Raw genomic sequence first — 17427 nt, forward strand, 5'->3', positions numbered from 1 at the left:
TGGGCGAATATTCTACATTAGCAGCTGTAAGGTAGCACATTTTAAATGCAGCGAGCTACCCAATGCTTATATTTACCTCCGTCACGTAGTGTCAAGATCTGAGTGTTGGTGTAAAAAGCGTCGGTTAACTTTTCGGGATGAGTGGGCGGGGAGGGAGATGCTTACGTAGATTAATTAATATATTTAGTCATGAGAAAGAGCTTGTGATGTGCGGGGGCTACAAGGAACGGGGAAGACAGTGTCTATAGCTTGACTTATGGAGCAGTGGTTTACATGAGATGGAAACCTTATATGTAGGGTTTGATCCCCAAATGGCATTGGGTGTGTATTTGTGCTTACGGATGAGGAGCTTCTTAGCTGCTAGGCTCATTTGGGAAATCGACTTGGAAATTGTCATTCAGTCTACGGTGCTACCCTAGGTTTGCGGGCTTTGCTATACCTTGCCGTACATATTGCAGGTCCAGGCTACGTGCTGCTGAGGACGACTCAGCTCTCGAGGTAACCATTAAGGGATGTCACACACAAGTAAAAGACACCAATAGATGTACACCAGACTGTAAAGCAGACAAGAGCAGGAGTAGGACAAAGTAATATATCCCCTCGACTTTCTTATTCAGTCCTTTATACGCACTCTGAGCAACTGTTCGTCGTTGGCCATGCCTATCAACCCAGTGTTCAGCATGGATTTAAAAATAAAGCCCAATCGTGACGGCAGCGGGCCGGGTTGCGTGCTTCCAGACCTACCAGGGGGAGATCAAAGCGACAAGGACGTGGTACGGAGTATTGGATGGCAGGAGGAGCCGACAGCCGCAACCAGAACAGAGATCAACACGGCCTGGTGTGTATTGCTCCATTTGTATGCGAACCGCGACGACGTCTATTTCGGCTGCAGGCGCGGTGGTAGTGGCGGACCATGGACGTACTCCGTCATATCCTGCACCATCGACGAGCTGGACACATTGGGAGATGTCGCTACCGCGATGTTGCGGCATTTGGAAGAGAGGCGGGAGCGGGAACAACCTCCGTCTCCGCCGGTCTCTTGGAACACGGAGACGCGGTTCACCATGCACCATGGCGAACGCGGCGCCGTGGAGCCGCTGCCCCCGGGGATGGACCTCGCGCTGGATGCCTTGGAGGATCGGGAGGGCACCGTCAGCATTTGCAAGATGACGTACCGGCCGAGGCTCATGTCCGACAGCGAGGCCCAGAACGTCGCAGCAACTCTGAAGGCTATCATGGCCCGTCTGCGCGCCGATCCCGACCAGCCGGTTACCGCCCTTGGCCCCAGCGAGAGGGACATCGAGCAGATGGTGTCGTGGCACCCGTACCCCGGCACTGGCGGGCTCGGACAACACTCGGGCCTGATCCAGGACATCTTTGCGGAACAAGTCCGCCGCCGGCCAAACCAGCTGGCCATCGACGCGTGGGACGGCCGCATGACGTACGAGGATCTTGACGAGGCCTCGGAAATGCTAAAGGAAAGGCTCCGGCGGGGGGGTCTCGCCCCCGGCGCGGGCGTGCTCCTGTGCTTCGAAAAGTCGGTGTGGATGTCGGTCGCGATGTTGGCCGTTCTCAAGGCCGGAGGGTTCTGCTCGAATCTGGACCCGGATTATCCGAAGCGCCGCGTGCTGCAGATCGCCGAGGCGACAGAGGCGAGGCTGTTGCTAACTTCCGAGGCCCAGCTGAGAAGGCTCAGGGGCTATGGGATACAGCAGCTTCACATGGTACAGGTGCCGAGCGGCGAAGCAAGTCCGCAAGACAGCGCATATGGCGACACAAGGCAGCAGCAGCAGCAGCAGCAGGCGCGGCCTTCGCCCGACAGCACGGCATTTGTCGTCTTCACGTCTGGGAGCACGGGCGTGCCCAAAGGCATCGTGGTCTCGCATGCCAACATCTGCACCGCGGCCGCCGCGCTCGGGGACGCTTTCGAAGTGGACGGCTCAACCCGGACGGTCCAGTTTGCCGCGCACTCGTGGGACGTGAGCGTGCAGGACTACTTGGGCTCCCTGTTACGTGGCGCCACCGTCTGCGTCCCGTCCGACGACGAGCGTTGGAACGACCTGGAGGGCTATGTGGCCAGAACCAGGGCAAACTGGGCGCACCTGACGCCCACGGTTGCGCGAACGCTGAGACCTGCAGAGATGGCGCAGCACCTGCGTACACTCCTCCTGGTGGGAGAGCCGATGGGTGACGCAGACGTGGCCGGCTGGGTCGACGCCGGCGTCCGGACATTCAACGTCTACGGATGTACCGAGGCCACGTGGGTGCAGGTCACGACACCTAAGCGCGGTGCGCGGATCGGCCGCGGCCACATCAGTGGTTACGGAATTAACACCAGGGTTTGGATCGTCAGAAGAGGAAACCGGGCACTCAGCCCGGTTGGTTGCACGGGCGAGATATGGCTCGAGGGCCCCAGTAGGTGATCCCGATCACCCTCCTTTCTTTCTAGAATCGTTGGACCGCTCATTAACACCCGTGGCGCTCAAGCGGTCACTCAAGGCTATATCAACGTCGACCCGACTCTGGGCCGGGAGAGCTTCCCCAACAGCCCAGAGTGGGCTCAGAGCCTCCAGCTTGCCAAAGTCGGCACCGGATTTGGACATGGATTTTACCGTACAGGCGATCTTGGCCGTCTCTGCGCCGACGGGGCTCTAGAGGTGATGGGGCGCACCGACACCCAGGCAAAGCTCGGAGGCCAGAGGCTCGAGCTATCCGAGGTGGAGCACCATCTGCGGGAGACATCGGATTTCCGCGCCGTTTCGGCTTTTGTGCCAAAGGCCGGGGCCTTCGCCGGAAGGTTGACGGCCGTCCTGGGAGCTCTGCCGCTGGGAACACCAAGCGCCGAGGGCCACCAGCCTTTGGAGCCGCGACTCGGACGCTGCTCGTCCTACGTGGCGGCAGACATGTCGACAAAACTGGGGAAGGCCCTGCCGATTTTCATGGTGCCCTCCGTGTGGCTGAGCATCTCCCACTTCCCCATGACATCTTCAGGCAAGTTGTCACGCTCACTGGTCTTGAGCAAGATTGAGGCCATGGCCGGGCAGCCCTCCGAATTCGTTGGAGACGAGAGCATCTGCACATCAGGCGTTCTCGCCGAGACGCCCCCTCCCGATCCCAGTCACGGAGAAGAGGCCTTTCTGCAGCAAGTCTGTGCTACCGTCCTGGGCATGGAGCCGGCAACCGTTGACCTCAGCCAGTCCTTTGTACGGCTGGGAGGCGACTCTATCCGGGCGATGCAGGTTGTGGCACGATACCGGGAGGTCGGCAAAGGCATGACGGTCAAACTCCTTCTCACCTGCCCGTGCCTGCTGGAAGTGGCCGCCAAGGTCAGGGGGCTTCACGATGTAGAACATGTAGCGGCGGACGGGGAGAGCAAGGACGGGACTGGACACGGATCTGGCGGGCAGCAAGCAGCAGGCAACGGTTTTGTTGGCAGACCGGCGTCATGGCGACAGATCCCGGGCATTAGAAAAGCATTGTTGGCTCTGCCCACCGTTCACCGCCTCGAAGACGTGGAAGATGTGTTCCCGCTATCCCCGATCCAAGAATCACTGGCGCTCAGCCTCGCCCGGCTGGGGGGGCGGTTCTACATGGATGAGTTTCTCTGGGAGTTACGGGCCGCCGACGGCTCCCAAATCGACCCGGAGCGTCTCGAGCAGGCCTGGAAGGCGGTGGTCGCGCGCCACCAGGCACTCCGGACCGTGTTTGTTGACGTCGACGTTGACGCTGACGCCGTTGACGAGGCGACAGCAGAGACGAGCATGCCGCTTCATCAAGCAGTCTTGCGACGAAGCCCGGCAAGCTTCAGCCGGGCAAGGGCTGCAAGCGACGACGATGCACGGCACGTTGCGCGGGAGTCCCCCCGCATGCTGGACAAGTTGAAGTTGAGCCATGGCCAGCTCATCCACGCTGGGCTCCCAACGCACAGCATGCTGATGGTCTGCAACGACGCGTCCGACGAAGGACAAGGTCGTCGCAGTGGCAGGGTCTGGCTCAGGTTCGAGGTAAGCCACTTGGTTGAGGACGGCATGTCCATCCTGCCGCTGCTCCGCGACCTCTCCCTCGCGTACCGGCACGGGCGCCACACCGGGGAACCCGACATGGGACCGCCGATGACGCCGATGACGGCCGGTGCCGAGTTTGTGAGGTACACGCGCGACCGGCACAGGCGTGAAGCGAGCTTGGCCTACTGGAGCTCCTACTTGAAGGGGGTGGAGGCGTGCCGTTTCCCCAGCCTCATTGACTCGGACTCCAACTCGGTTTCCGAGTCAGGGGGAAGACGCGGAGAGCAACGCGAGGTGCAAGTGACGTTCGGCAATGGTACGCGCGGGCTGCAGCAAGCGGTGGCACGGCTGGGCATTACGCTGCCCACTTTCTTTCAGATGGTTTGGTCACTGGTTCTTCACTTGTACACGGGAAAAACCGAACTTGTGCTGGGCAACATCGACTCTGGGCGGAACGTGCCGGTCAGGGGCATCCAGGATGCCTTTGGGCTCTTCATGGGGATGCTGGTCTGTCGAGTGGACCTCCTCCGCCGCCGTGATGATGTTGATGAAGAAGAAGAAGAAGAAGAAGGAGATGTCCACGATCATGATGACGACGGGGAGGATAAGGATGAGCGCGATCATACCCCTGGCCGTACGCTTCTGGGCATCATGAGGAGGATCCAGCGTGCCGCGATCGAGGGGAGCAGCAAGCAGTCGTGCTCGCTCGCCGAGATGCAGCAGGCGGCTGGCCTGGTCCGCGACAGGAGCTCCGGGGCGCCGCTGTTTAACTCGGGCATCTCATGCCGGCCTCTCGTCACGGAGGGGGACCAGGAGAACTTTGAGCTGCTCTTTACGCAGGTAGAAAACAGGGAACTATCAGAGGTGAGTCCCGTTCAGCCAAGAGATGTGCTCCTGTGTCCCATCAAAGGAGGATACTCACACGCCGCAGATGGATATCGCTTTGATCGTAGAGACCGGCAAGGACGCGATGCGTGTCCACATCCAATATCAGACAAACTTCATGAGCGACACGGCGGCGGCCAACGTCGCAGGGACGGTCGCCCACCTGGCCGCGGAGATACTACGCAATCCCCGGATGACGGCCCGCGATCTGGCCAAACCGAGCCCCCACGACCTCGATCAGATCTGGAGCTGGAACAAGGAGTGCGTGCAGCCCGGTGGAAGGGTGATGCATTACCTCGTCGAGGAGCGGATGCGGGCCAGCCCCGAGCGCGAGGCTATTTGTAGCTGGGACGGCAATATGACGTACGGCGAGCTGGACCGAGCAACGCGATGCGTCGCCCAATACCTGATGGACTCATGCCACGTCGTTCCCGACAGCATTGTGCCCATCTGTTCGGAAAAGTCGTTATGGGCCATCGTCGCCATGCTCGGGGTCATGCGGGCCGGTGGGTGCTTCGTGATGCTGGACCCGAGCCACCCGGACTCCAGGCTCCTCTCTATCGTGGAGCAGGTCGACCCGCGAGTGATGCTGGCCTCGTCCAAGCAAAAGGCTCGTCTGGAACGCCTGGCGAGAGACTTTCCCAGCAGCGCCAGCGTCAATATCAAGGAGGCAATACAGGTCCGGGCCGTCACCGAGGATTGGGTCCGGCGACAGCTTGCCCGGGACCCAGCCGCGGTCGACGCCGCCATGTCCGGCCTTCCGGTATGCCGCCGCGTCCGGCCCAACCACTCCATGTACCTGCAGTTCACGTCGGGCACAACGGGGCTGCCCAAGGGGATCGTCATCTCGCACCGCAACTTCGCCGCGGGCTTCGCGCGTCACTGCGCCATCTGCGAGGTGTGGCCCGACACGAGGGCCCTGCAGTTCTCGGCCTACAGCTTCGACTCGAGCATCGGGGAGATGCTCACGACGCTAACGGTGGGCGGCTGTGTCTGCAGCCCCTCGGACGAGGACCGTAACATGGACATCGTCGCCTTCATGGCGCGCACCCGGGTCAACTGGGCGCTGTGGACCCCTTCCTTCGCGTCCCTAATTAACCCGGAGGACGTGCCGAACCTCAAGTGCATGTGCCTGGGCGGCGAGCCGCTGCCGCCGTCGCTCGTCGACAGGTGGTCGGACCGCGTCCGGATGGTCAACATCTACGGGCCGAGCGAGTGCAGCATGGCCGCGACGAACAACAGCCCCGTCACCCGGGACTCGTTTTCCTCCAACATCGGCCGGGCCCATCGCTGTGTGACGTGGATAGTCGACGAAAATGACCACGAGCGACTGCAGCCCATCGGGGCCGTGGGTGAGCTGTTGATCGAGGGTCCCATCGTAGCCGACCGCGGCTACCTGGACCGCCCTGATGCGACGAGCCGCGTCTTCATCGGCGCCCCGTCTTGGCTGCAGGGTGGCCGACATGCCCGGCCGGACGCCCGGCTGTACAGGACGGGTGACCTGGTGCGGTACAGCTCGGATGGCACCATCAACTACATCGGCAGGAAGGACACACAGCTCAAGATCCACGGGCAACGCGTTGAGCTCGGCGACATCGAACAGCACCTGCGTGTATCCATGGCCCATATTCTGCAGGAGGCCTCTCCTCCCGTGGCTGTCGAGCTGCTCAGGCAGCAGCAGGAACATGAAGGATCCGAGGTGCTCGCGGCCTTCGTCGTTGTGGGCGCTGCCGCGCGCAGCAGCAGGCACAAACAAGAAGGACAAGATGCCCGGAGCGGAGGGGATCAGGATCAGGATCAGGATCAGGATCACGTCGAGGAGGCCCTGGCTGCCGCGGATCCCGGGACCCTGGCCTCATTCCGGTCTCTGGTCGAGCGGATCCGACATTCAGCACTGCCGTTGCCGTCATACATGATGCCGCGCATCTTTGTGCCTCTCAGGGCCCTGCCGACTACCACGGCCGGCAAGCTGGACCGCCGTGCTCTTCATCGAATCGCCGCCAGCCTGGGCCGCCAGCGTCTCGTCTCCTTTGGTCCTCAAGCCGACAAGGACGACAAGAGCGATGCTGTCGCCGCCGCTGATGCTGCTCCCGTGGCCGAACGGGAACGGGAGCGGGAACCAGACCGGCCGAAAGAGCCCGAGGGCTCCATCGAAGACACCGTAGCAGCCATGGTTGCGAGGCAGCTCGGGCTGGACACGGTCAGCATGCATGACGACTTCTTCAACCTGGGCGGCAGCTCGGTGGCAGCCATCCGTCTCAGCGGCATGGCACGCAGACACGGCCTCACCCTGACCGTTGCAGACATCTTCGAGACGCCTCACATTGCTGACATGGTCTCCAAGATGCGTGCCAGAGCGGCGGCGGCGACGACCGCTGTCAACGGGGATTGCAGCAATCAAAGCCACGGAGGCCCAGGGAAATTCGAGGAGGGCCAGGACGTGCCGTCGCCGCCGCCGCCGTTCCAGCTGCTCCGCAGCAGCGGTATTCTCCCGGACATGAACAGCTCCACCGACGACTTCGTACAGAGAGTAGCTGCCGAGTGCAGCATGGCTGTGAGCGAGGTCGAGGACGTGTTCCCCTGCACGCCCCTGCAGGAAAACCTGATGGCTGTCTCGACACGCCGGACGACCAACCCGCAGCCGTACGTCAGTCACCAGACCTTCCTCCTGTCCGACCGGGTCGACGTGGCGCGCATGAGCGCGGCTTTGCGAGCCACCCTGCGCAGGCACGGCCTGTTGCGCAGCTGCATCGTCTCCACGCCGCGGGGTGGCCTGCTGGTGATGGCCAAGGAGCCGGCCGCATCGCAGTGCACCACCCATCACCACCACGGTCCTCTGAAGCCCTGGTTGGAACAGCGGCAGAGAGAGGTGCGTTTCGACTATGGCAGTCCGCTGGTGCATTTTGCGATCGTGCACTGCTCCGAGGCCGGGCCCGAGCCCAACCGCAAGCACCGCATCAGCACCGGCCGGCCCGACGGTGCCAGCCGCAGATGTGTCTATGTCGTGTTCAGTGCACACCATTCCATCTACGACGGATGGTCCCTCCAGCTGATCTGGGACGATGTCGCGTCGGTCTACTGCCAACCACTGCAAGGAGAAGGAGGAGTAGGGGGAGAAAGTACGACCGTAGCAGCAGCGGTGGCGGCGGCGGCTCCTCCACCCTTTCAGGCATTCGTGAGCTGGATACAACAGACGGCCGGCAAGGACTCTGAAGAGTTCTGGCGCCAAACATTGGCCGATGCCGACGCAGACGAGAGCACTTCCTTCCCGGCTGTCCCGGCCGGCCATCAACCCTTGGCCCGCGCAAGGCTCACCCGGGTTCTTCCTCAACCTCGGACGCCCCGGTACTCGGACTCCAACGTCACGGCGCCGACTCTTATCTATGCAGCCTGGGCCCTCGTGCTCGCCCTGTACGGCGGAACGCCGGGGGCGACCTTCGGAGTGGTCCTTTCCGGCCGAGATACGCCAGTGCCAGGGATCGAGCAGCTGGTCGGCCCCACCATGGCGGCCGTGCCCAGCCACATCCCGGTGCGCCGGGACGGGAACATCGCCGACTTTCTCGGCCACATACATAGGACAGCGCTGGCAATGACGGCGCACCAGCACCTCGGGCTTGACCGAATCCTCCGGCTCGGGCCCGGGCCCCGGGCGGCCTGCGACTTCAAGTCCGTCGTCGTCGTCCAGCCGGCCGAGTACTCGGCCTCTCTGTCCGAAGCGCAGGTGAGAGTCGGGGTCTGCAGCACGGATGACCCGGCCTCGGGCGACGACGCATTTCATCCGTATGTCCTCAACGTCGAGTTCTCGCTCATGGTGGACGACTCTCTCTCCGTCGAGGTCCGCTTCGATCCGGACTGCATCGAGGAACACCGTGTCAGCAGCATGGTCCGCTCTTTCGACTTGCTGTGCCGTGAGATAGAACGGACCAGCCCCCAGGAAACTCTCGCCGGCATCATGGCGGTTCTGGGGGCCGCCGGCTCCGGCTCGGCAGTTTCTCCCAATCCACGTATTCTTCCCACCTTGACTGAGCACTATGCTCGCATGGACGACGTAATCGCCTACCGGGCAGCATGGCAACCAGACAGCCAGGCTCTGGTGGCGACGGAGGCCTCCCTAACCTACCGGGAGCTCGAGTCTCGAGCCACTCAGCTCGCTGGCCGTCTTGCCGCGAGCAGGCATTGCCTTCCAGCCGGCGCCGGCAGGGGAGACCGGTTCGTGGCCATTTGCATGCCCAAATCTCCCCATGCTGTCGTGGCAATGCTTGCCATTTGGAAGGCCGGGGCGGCTTTCATGCCCTTAAATACCTCTCACCCACCTTCGCGCCTGGCCAGTCTCGTTTCGCGAGCCGGCGTTACGCTGGTGCTCTGCACACACTCGACAAGCACCGTTTTTGATGGCGTCAAGGGGGTCGAAACTTGGGCTCTTGACGCAAAACCTGACCCCCCTGCGTTCGCTGCTGCTGCCGCGACTCGGGATGGCGACGTCCTCCTACACCGGACGGCGGGTGAAAGCGTCAACGGCAACGACGGCGCATCCGTTCGTCACTACCACCACCGTCAACAACAACAGCGCTACCCCGATGACGCCGCCTACCTGCTCTACACGTCGGGGAGTACCGGCGAGCCGAAAGGCGTCGTCGTCCAGCACCAGGCCCTCTGCAGCAGCATGGCAGCCCAGACGGCCGCGATCCGGTGCACCAAGGACACGCGCATGCTGCAGTGCGCCAACTTCGCCTTCGACGCGTCCATCTTGGAGATGTTCGCACCGCTGAGCGTCGGCGGATGCGTCTGCCTGCCAGACGACGCCGAGCGTACGGGCCACCTGGCCGGATTCATCCGCCGGCACAACGTCAATGTCTGCACGTTCACACCATCCCTCCTGCGCCTCCTGGACCCAATGGACCTGCCGGGCTTGCGGACCGTCGTGACGGGCGGCGAGCCCCTGACCAGGACTGACATCGAAGCCTGGCTCGGCGGCCCTCACGGGATGGAGAGGAGGATGTACAACGTCTACGGCGTGACGGAGGCCTGCGTCGTCTCGGCCGTCATGCCGGTCGGCCGGGACACCAGTCCGCAAATGGTCGGCTACCCGGCCGGGGCTTCCCTGTGGCTCGTCAGTCCCGTGTCCGGGAGCCTCGCACCGCCGGGAGCCGTCGGGGAGCTGTTCGTGGGAGGCCCTGGTCTGGCGCGCGGATATCACGACGACGAGCCGAGAACGAAAGCGTCCTTCATCGATGAGCCCACGTGGTTGACCGGATATGCCGTCCCACGCGTCTACCGTACTGGCGATCTGATGTCCCGCAACCCGGACGGGTCGCTGTCGTTCCTCGGGAGAAGAGACGGTCAGGTCAAGATCCGCGGCCAGCGCGTCGAGCCCGACGAAGTCGCCGACATGATCCGCCGGTGGGTATCCCGGCGCGCCTCGGCCGTCCTCGTCCCCAACGCAGCCGTCACGGCGTTCAGCCCTGCCGACTGCCTAGTGGCCATCATCTCCAGCGCGCGGCCCCTGCGGCGTGGCGGCGGCGCCGACGCCGCCGATGGTGATGATGATGGTCATCAGGTCTACGAAGTCGACGGGGTGGCGTGTTCCTTGGCGCTGCATTCCGCCATGGCTACGGCTACTGCTTCTGCTATCCCCGGCAGGCGGCAGCAGCAATCACCCCTGACCCTCGAGGCTGCCGAGCTGGATGCCTTCCTGCGCCGGCATATCCCCGAAGTCATCGTCCCCAAGACATACGTGGCCGTGAACGAGGTGCCCGTCACCCCGTCGGGCAAGCTGGACAGCCGCTGGGTCCATCGATGCCTCGAGACGCTCGTAGACAAGCACAGATTGGTCTTCCGAGGTTTGGGACGTGCCTCTTCTGCTTCGTCTCCAGGCGCCGAGCCTGGACGAGGCGAGACGGAGGCGACTCATCACCTCATGGGAGATGCCGGCCTTCTCCAGGAGTGCTGGGCAGAGGTTCTCTCCATCCGTCCTGTGACGCTGATCGGGTGGGAGGCCAACTTCTTCGACATGGGAGGTAGCTCCGTCACCGCCATCCGCCTGATCGGCATGCTGCGCAATCGTGGACGACTGCTCAAGTACGAAGACGCTGTGACGCACTCCCGGTTGGCGGACATGGTAGACACCCTGAAGCAGCTAGAAGAAGAACAAGAACAGCATCCACCGCTGCAAGACGGCTTGGACGGTCATGTCGCTGCCGCTGCCGCTCCCGCTTCCGCTTCCGCTTGTCCCTCGGAGCTTGTCGGGGGGAAAGAGTCGCTCGACTCCATCCTCGGCCAGCTGATGCCCCGCTACGGCATAGACGGAGCTCACGTACGCGACGCGTACCCCTGTACACCGATCCAGGAGGCCTTCATGGCCATGAGCGTCATGCACCAGGGCGCCTACATTTCGTTCCACACGCTCGAGGTCGCCGTCCGGGAGTTTGAGAACTTCCGGACGGCGTGGCACTCAATCCATCAGCGCCACGAGCTGCTCCGCACCCGCATCGTGCCTTGGCTCGGCAGCGAGGATGAGACAGGCGGCCCCGGTGCCCCCGGTGCTGGGCGGCCCAGCGCAGCACTGCAGGTCGTCATGGCCCCAGAGTACGAGACCGCAGATCAGTATTGGCAAAGTACCCCGGATGTCGAGAGCTTCATCCGCGACGTGCACGGGCGGCACGCGTATGGCGAGCGGTTGGTAAGACTGGCCCGGGTGACGGCGTCGCGGGAGGAGGACGAGGAGGAGGGCGACGGCAGCGGCAGCAGCGGCGGCCGGGCGGAGACGGCGCCGGTCCAGGTCATCGTTGCCGCACACCATGCCATCTATGACGGCTTCTCCATGAGCATGCTCTGGAGAGAGGTCGGGGCCGAGATGAAGTCGCTCAGGAAACAGACCCTGAGCCGCACCGGCACCGGCGCCGACGCTGCGATTACGCCGACAAGAACCCCTTTCAGGGCGTTTGTCCGGTACCTCGGTCTCCTGGATCGGGCTGAGATGACGGCCTTCTGGAGGGAAGACCTTGAAGGGGCCCCGGACTGCACCCACTTCCCCATGGCGCTGCCGCCGTTGCCATCTTCCTCCACGTCGTCGTCGTCATCGGTCGCGAGACGGCCGGCGGCGTCGTCGACCCTGACGGGCAAAGCCACCCTAGGCAGCTCCTCGTACAGGTCCAGGTACCGGCTTGTCGACCTGGCCCACGGTGCCTGGGCCCTCACCGTCTCACACTACACCGCCAACCCCGAGGTCGTGTTCGGAGTCGTCTCGTCTGGCCGCGAGCCCATCGCCGGGCTGGCGGATGTGGACCCGGAGACACTGGCCGGGCCGACCATGGCCTCGGCGCCTCTGCGGCTGCGCGTCGACTACTCGCAGCCGGCACGCGACTACCTCGACCAGGTACGGCAAAAGGGGGCCCTTATCACCCGCTTTGCGCACCTCGGCCTCCAGCGGATCGCCCGAGCGAGCCCGGATGCCCGTCATGCGTGCCGCTTCCAGAGCATCGTCGTCGTGCAGCCCACCGTCTTGCCGTCCTCGTCGTCGTGGCATCTGGGGACCCGGGGGGTCGTTGACGGCGACGTCGAGGAGTTCCTGGCCAGCATCAAGCCCGTCCAAACGCCGGCGGCGGCAGCCATGTACCCCCACCCCCTGATGGTGGAATGCCTGCCGCCGTCGCCATTGCGGAACGACGTGGACGACGGCGATGACGACGGGGACCGAGACGTCCGCGTCAACCTTGGCTACGACCCGCGTCTCGTCCCGCATGATGCCGCGCGGCGGATCCTGCTGACGTTCACCGGCATCCTCTCCAAGCTTGCGAGAGAGGACGCCATGAGCACCCCCCTGTGCAAGCTCCCGTGCTTGACAACTCACGACGCCGCTCTCCTCCATCGGCGTGCGGCGAGCCACAAGCCGCGCCCCGTCGAGTCGTGCGTCCAAGACTTGGTCCGCCGACAGACGGAATTGCGCGCCCAGGACACGGCCATCGACGCGTGGGACGGACAGCTCACGTACGCCGGGCTCGCGGCAGCGTCTGAACGCCTTGCGAGCAGGCTGAGGGAGAAGCTCGGCGACTGCCACGGTAGGGCATTCCCAATGCTGTGTCGCAGGTCCAAATGGGCCATCGTCGCCATGCTGGCCGTCTGGAATGCCGGCGGACTCTTGGTGCCCTTGGATCCTGCGCATCCTGTCCAAAGACTGAGGCTCATCGCCAGCACCGTGACCGCCTCCGCCTTGCTCGTCACCTCGGACTGCCTTTCCGCCGGTCAAGATGTCGGTTATCCGTGTATAGTCGTCGACGACGACGGCGCCGACGCCGGCACGTGGGGCCAAGACAAGGAGAACCGACGGGTACGAGATGAAAAGGCTGGACCGGGGCGTCCCGAGCCGTCGGATCTGGCCTATATACTATTCACGTCGGGCAGCACCGGAAGGCCCAAGGGGGTCATGGTCGAGCACAGATCGCTCAGCACGTCGCTCATCGCGCTGGGCACCAGCCACAACATGTGCCCCGCGACGCGTACAATGCAGTTTGCCTCGTACGTCTTCGACTCGATGCTGGTCGAGATCTGGGGCACGCTGGCCTTTGGCGGGTGCGTGTGCGTGCCGTCGGACAAGCAGAGGATGAACGACATAGCCGGCTTCGTCGTAGACGCCAAGGTGAACCACCTCTTTTGCACGCCGTCCCTCTCCCGGACCATCCCCCCCGAAGCGGTGCTTCCGTCACCTCTCCGGAAGCTGAGCCTCGGGGGCGAGGCCATGTCGCAAAGCGACGCGGACCGCTGGTGTTCCCGTGGCGTCTGGCTGTCAAACGGCTACGGGCCGAGCGAGGCCTGCATCGCCTCGGTCATGCAGGTCACGACCCAGGCAACCCCTCCCGGCACCATCGGCTTCCCCCTGGACAGTTGCAGGCTCTGGGTCGTCAACCCCCTCAAGCAACAACACGGCGGCTTCCACGAGCTGGCGCCCGTCGGGGCCGTCGGAGAGCTGTACATAGAGGGAGTCAACGTGGCCCGCGGTTATCTCCATGACGACGCCAAGACGGCCGCTGCCTTCCTGGAGCGGCCTCCCTGGCTCGACCGGTTCGGGTCCGGATCCGGGTCCGGCGGCGGCGGCGCAGGTCCCGATCATGGATGCAGGGTGTTCCGCACCGGGGACTTGGTGTGCTACAACCCCGACGGGAGCTTGCGCTTTGTCGGTCGCAAAGACGCCCAGGTCAAGCTGCGGGGCCAGAGGGTCGAGCTGGGCGAGATTGAGGAGGCCATCCGTCGACGTATCCCGCCGTCCGTCACCGTGGCAGTCAAGACTTTCAAACCCGGAGCCACGGGCGGCGGCCATGACGAAATGGATGCCCGTGCGCGGTCTTCCATGCTGCTGGCCGCCTTCGGCATGGGTTCGGGCTCGGGTTCAACTTCGAGCTCGGCAAGGGATGATGGTGGTCCAGGGCACGAGGGCGCCGAGGAGAGAGAGACGTCGACGACGCCCGTAGTCGACGACCCAGATACGCTGTCGGCCGTGCGAGCCATCACGTCCCGACTCCAGCAAGAGCTCGGCTCGGTTCTACCGGCATACATGATACCCGACGGCTATGTGCCCCTCCGGTCACTACCCGTGACCAGCTCGGGCAAGCTGGACGAGAGGACGCTGCGGAAGCAGGTCGAGTCGCTCACACCCGGCGAGATCGCCTCCTTCTCCTTCTCGCCCGGCGAGCCTTGGTCGGGGGCAGCGCAGGTCGATGAAGGGCCGCTGTCGGCTCAAGAAACGCTCCTCGCCGACCTCTGGACGCGCGTCCTCCACGGCCATTCGAGCACCGAAGAGAGCATCGAAGGCATCCCGGACAGGGGGCTGAAGGCGGGCGGCGCGGCGCCGGCGCGACGGGGGGACGACTTCTTTAAGCTGGGCGGCGACTCCATCACGGCCATGCGGCTGGTGGCACTGGCTCGGCGGTTCGACTTGGGGCTGACTTGGCGGGACATCGTCACCAATCCCACACTGTCCTCGATGGCGAGGGCTGCCCAGGGCTGCCGGGGCACGGAGGCCGAGACTACGGGGCCGGACGCGGCAGGGCGCCATAACGACGACGACGATGATGACGTTGATGGATGGAGGGCCGAGGCTTTTAGGGCCGCCCAAGACGCGCGATGCCTGCCTGCCGGCGTAACCGCCGCTGACCTCGTCCCCCCGACGCCCACCCAGGAGCACTTCATGAATGCCTCCATCTCATGCCCCGGGGCACACGTGTCCAGCCTCATCTTCTCCCTCGACCAGAGTCTGGACGTGGCCAAGATACGGTCGGCCTTTGACCGCTGCGCCGCCTGGTTCCCCATTCTGCGCGCCCGCCTCGTCGAAGTGCCCATGCCGACGCACCGGGGGAAGGGCACATGCATGATGCAGGTCGTCGCCGCGGAGCCGCCGGCGTGGTGGCTGGCATCTGGGTCCCTGGAAGACGCACTGGAGGCCGAGGTCGGCACGCCGCTCGGCCTGGGACAGCCCCTGTCCCGCTTCTGCCTCGTTGAGCCGGAGCCAGGCCCGGGGAACGAGGCGGGGTCGGCCGGCCGAGGCCCCCGGCACATCATTTGGACACAGCATCACTCCTGCTACGATGGTTGGAGCATGCGTCTGCTTCTGGACCACGTCGAGAAGGCCTACCTGGACGAGTCGTACCGGCCGCCGCCCGGCCACCTCCCCTTCGCCGACTTTGCCGCCCACGTCCGCGGTCTCAACCGGTCGGCGGCGGCGCTAGCCTTCTGGTCCTCGTACCTCGACGGAGCTAAATCGTCGTCCCTCTTTCGTTACGACCGCCTGACTGACCCGCGCAGGTCGCAGTCTGCGAAGCGCCGGCTGCCGCTGCCCGTGTACGAGACCCGCGGCGGGGGCACCGTGACGACGGTGACGACGGCGACGCTCATCGTTGCGGCGTGGGCCAAGGTCATCGGCCGTCTCTCGTCGTCCCCGCGCGACGTGACGCTGGGCTACACGCTGAGCGGCCGGGCAGGACCGCTCGCGGGTATCGAGTGCACCGTCGGCCCGCTGCTAAACAGAATCCCGTTACGCATCCGCCTTTCTGAGGACGCCGAGCCGGCCGAGCCGACCCTGCCGGCTTTCGTGGAGGCGACGCACAAGGCGCTGCTGCAGGTCTCGGACCGCGCGGACTGTCCCCGCCACGGCCAACTTCCCTGGTATCCGGAGAGGGTTCCCTTGGATCTTGTCGTGCATCCCCGCGGCACTTCGGGGGGCGTGGATCAGCTGCCGGGGGCTTCTATCGGGTTGCGGGCGACCGGGGCGCGCCTCGCAGCTCCCGCGCCCGGGCCCTTTGGCGTTGAGGTGACCATCCTGGACGACGCGATTGAGGTTGTTGCCCTGTGGGATGGTCGTGCTGCCGCTAGAGAGCTGGTCGACGCCGTAGTCGACGACTTTGCCGCCGTTCTCGAAGAATGACTTGGCATCACGGCCTAGGCGAGAAGGCATATAGGGAGAAAGCAACGCCGAGGGAGCTGGGTTGCTTCTGAAAACGCCGCATTGTTCTAGATAATCTCATTTGTACTTGTTTAGTTGTATCATGTACTAGTAAAAGCTGTCAAGATTCTCCATGATCCAGTTTCGCGTGGATGGAAATGTGACTTGTGCCCGACCTCCGCAACCAGCTTCGTATTGAACTTGCTTGTATTGCCCCGAGAAACAGCAACAACAACAACAACAACAACAACCGGGAGGGCGATTTATCAAGTCCACCCGAGCCTCGGGCTTCCTGGGCCACCGTGACAAGCCTCGGCATCACTCTTCGCATGTCCACAACCTGTAGGCATCTTTGAAATGCATGCATGCAAACACCGTTGCCCGTCGGGCAAGTCAGAAGTAATTAAGCCATTGAGCGATCCATCTACGACTCGTCGGCCTCGTCGAGTTCGACCGGCAGCAGCACAAACATACAGCAACATTAAAAGCACGTCGAATCCGTCATTCACAGTACCTTGACTCCGGCAGTCAACCAAGCGCTTTGAGAAGCCGTTGATCCATTTAATCGGTACTCCGAATCCCAAACTGGAAGACGAACCCCTGAATCCGTCTTATGTAATGTCGTAGAGTCAACACTTCGGGTGGGAAAAGACATTCGAAAACGGCTTGAAGTATATTCATGTGAGACTGCCTTGACCGGCACGTATAAGTAAGTATCTTACATAGTGGGTCGGTCCAGAGGGGTCTGAATAATAGTTATTCCGACCTGACAGAAATCTCCCAAGGCTGCGCGATGAACATGAGGGCATCGCGACACGTAACTAGTTGGCCACGTATTCCTAGCCCCCTTTTAGGCCATTCGTGCACTGCCTCAGATTGCTGTCGCTGTTGTGTTATTTCTGCCATTTCTAATGATAGGTAGCAATCCGATAAAAATACCCTCGTTTTATGTAAACCATGACGTGTATGCAATATTCCCGCATATAACCCAGTACTGGTATCTCAGACATCCCCAACAGTAAAGTAGGATGTTACCAATGTGGTGTAGAATGCAGTGTATCAATGCCTCTTTTTGCTGGTCAAAACTGACTTTCTGATGCCTACTTC

The 17427-nt window shown here is 63.1% G+C and overlaps 1 protein-coding gene across 1 annotated transcript; it reads left to right on the forward strand.

Moving 5' to 3' along the window:
• Window positions 1-680: 680 nt before the first annotated feature.
• EsH8_XII_000085 (uncharacterized protein) lies at window positions 681-16302 on the forward strand (the record flags this gene model as incomplete). Its single annotated transcript, XM_083273848.1, has 3 exons — window positions 681-2415; window positions 2488-4868; window positions 4936-16302. The coding sequence occupies 3 exons, from the start codon at window positions 681-683 to the stop codon at window positions 16300-16302; spliced, it is 15483 nt and encodes a 5160-aa protein (XP_083120462.1).
• Between the last annotated feature and the right edge of the window lie 1125 nt (window positions 16303-17427).

Source organism: Colletotrichum jinshuiense, chromosome 12 (genome assembly GCF_051148585.1).
Source record: "Colletotrichum jinshuiense chromosome 12, complete sequence".
NCBI lineage: Eukaryota > Fungi > Ascomycota > Sordariomycetes > Glomerellales > Glomerellaceae > Colletotrichum > Colletotrichum jinshuiense.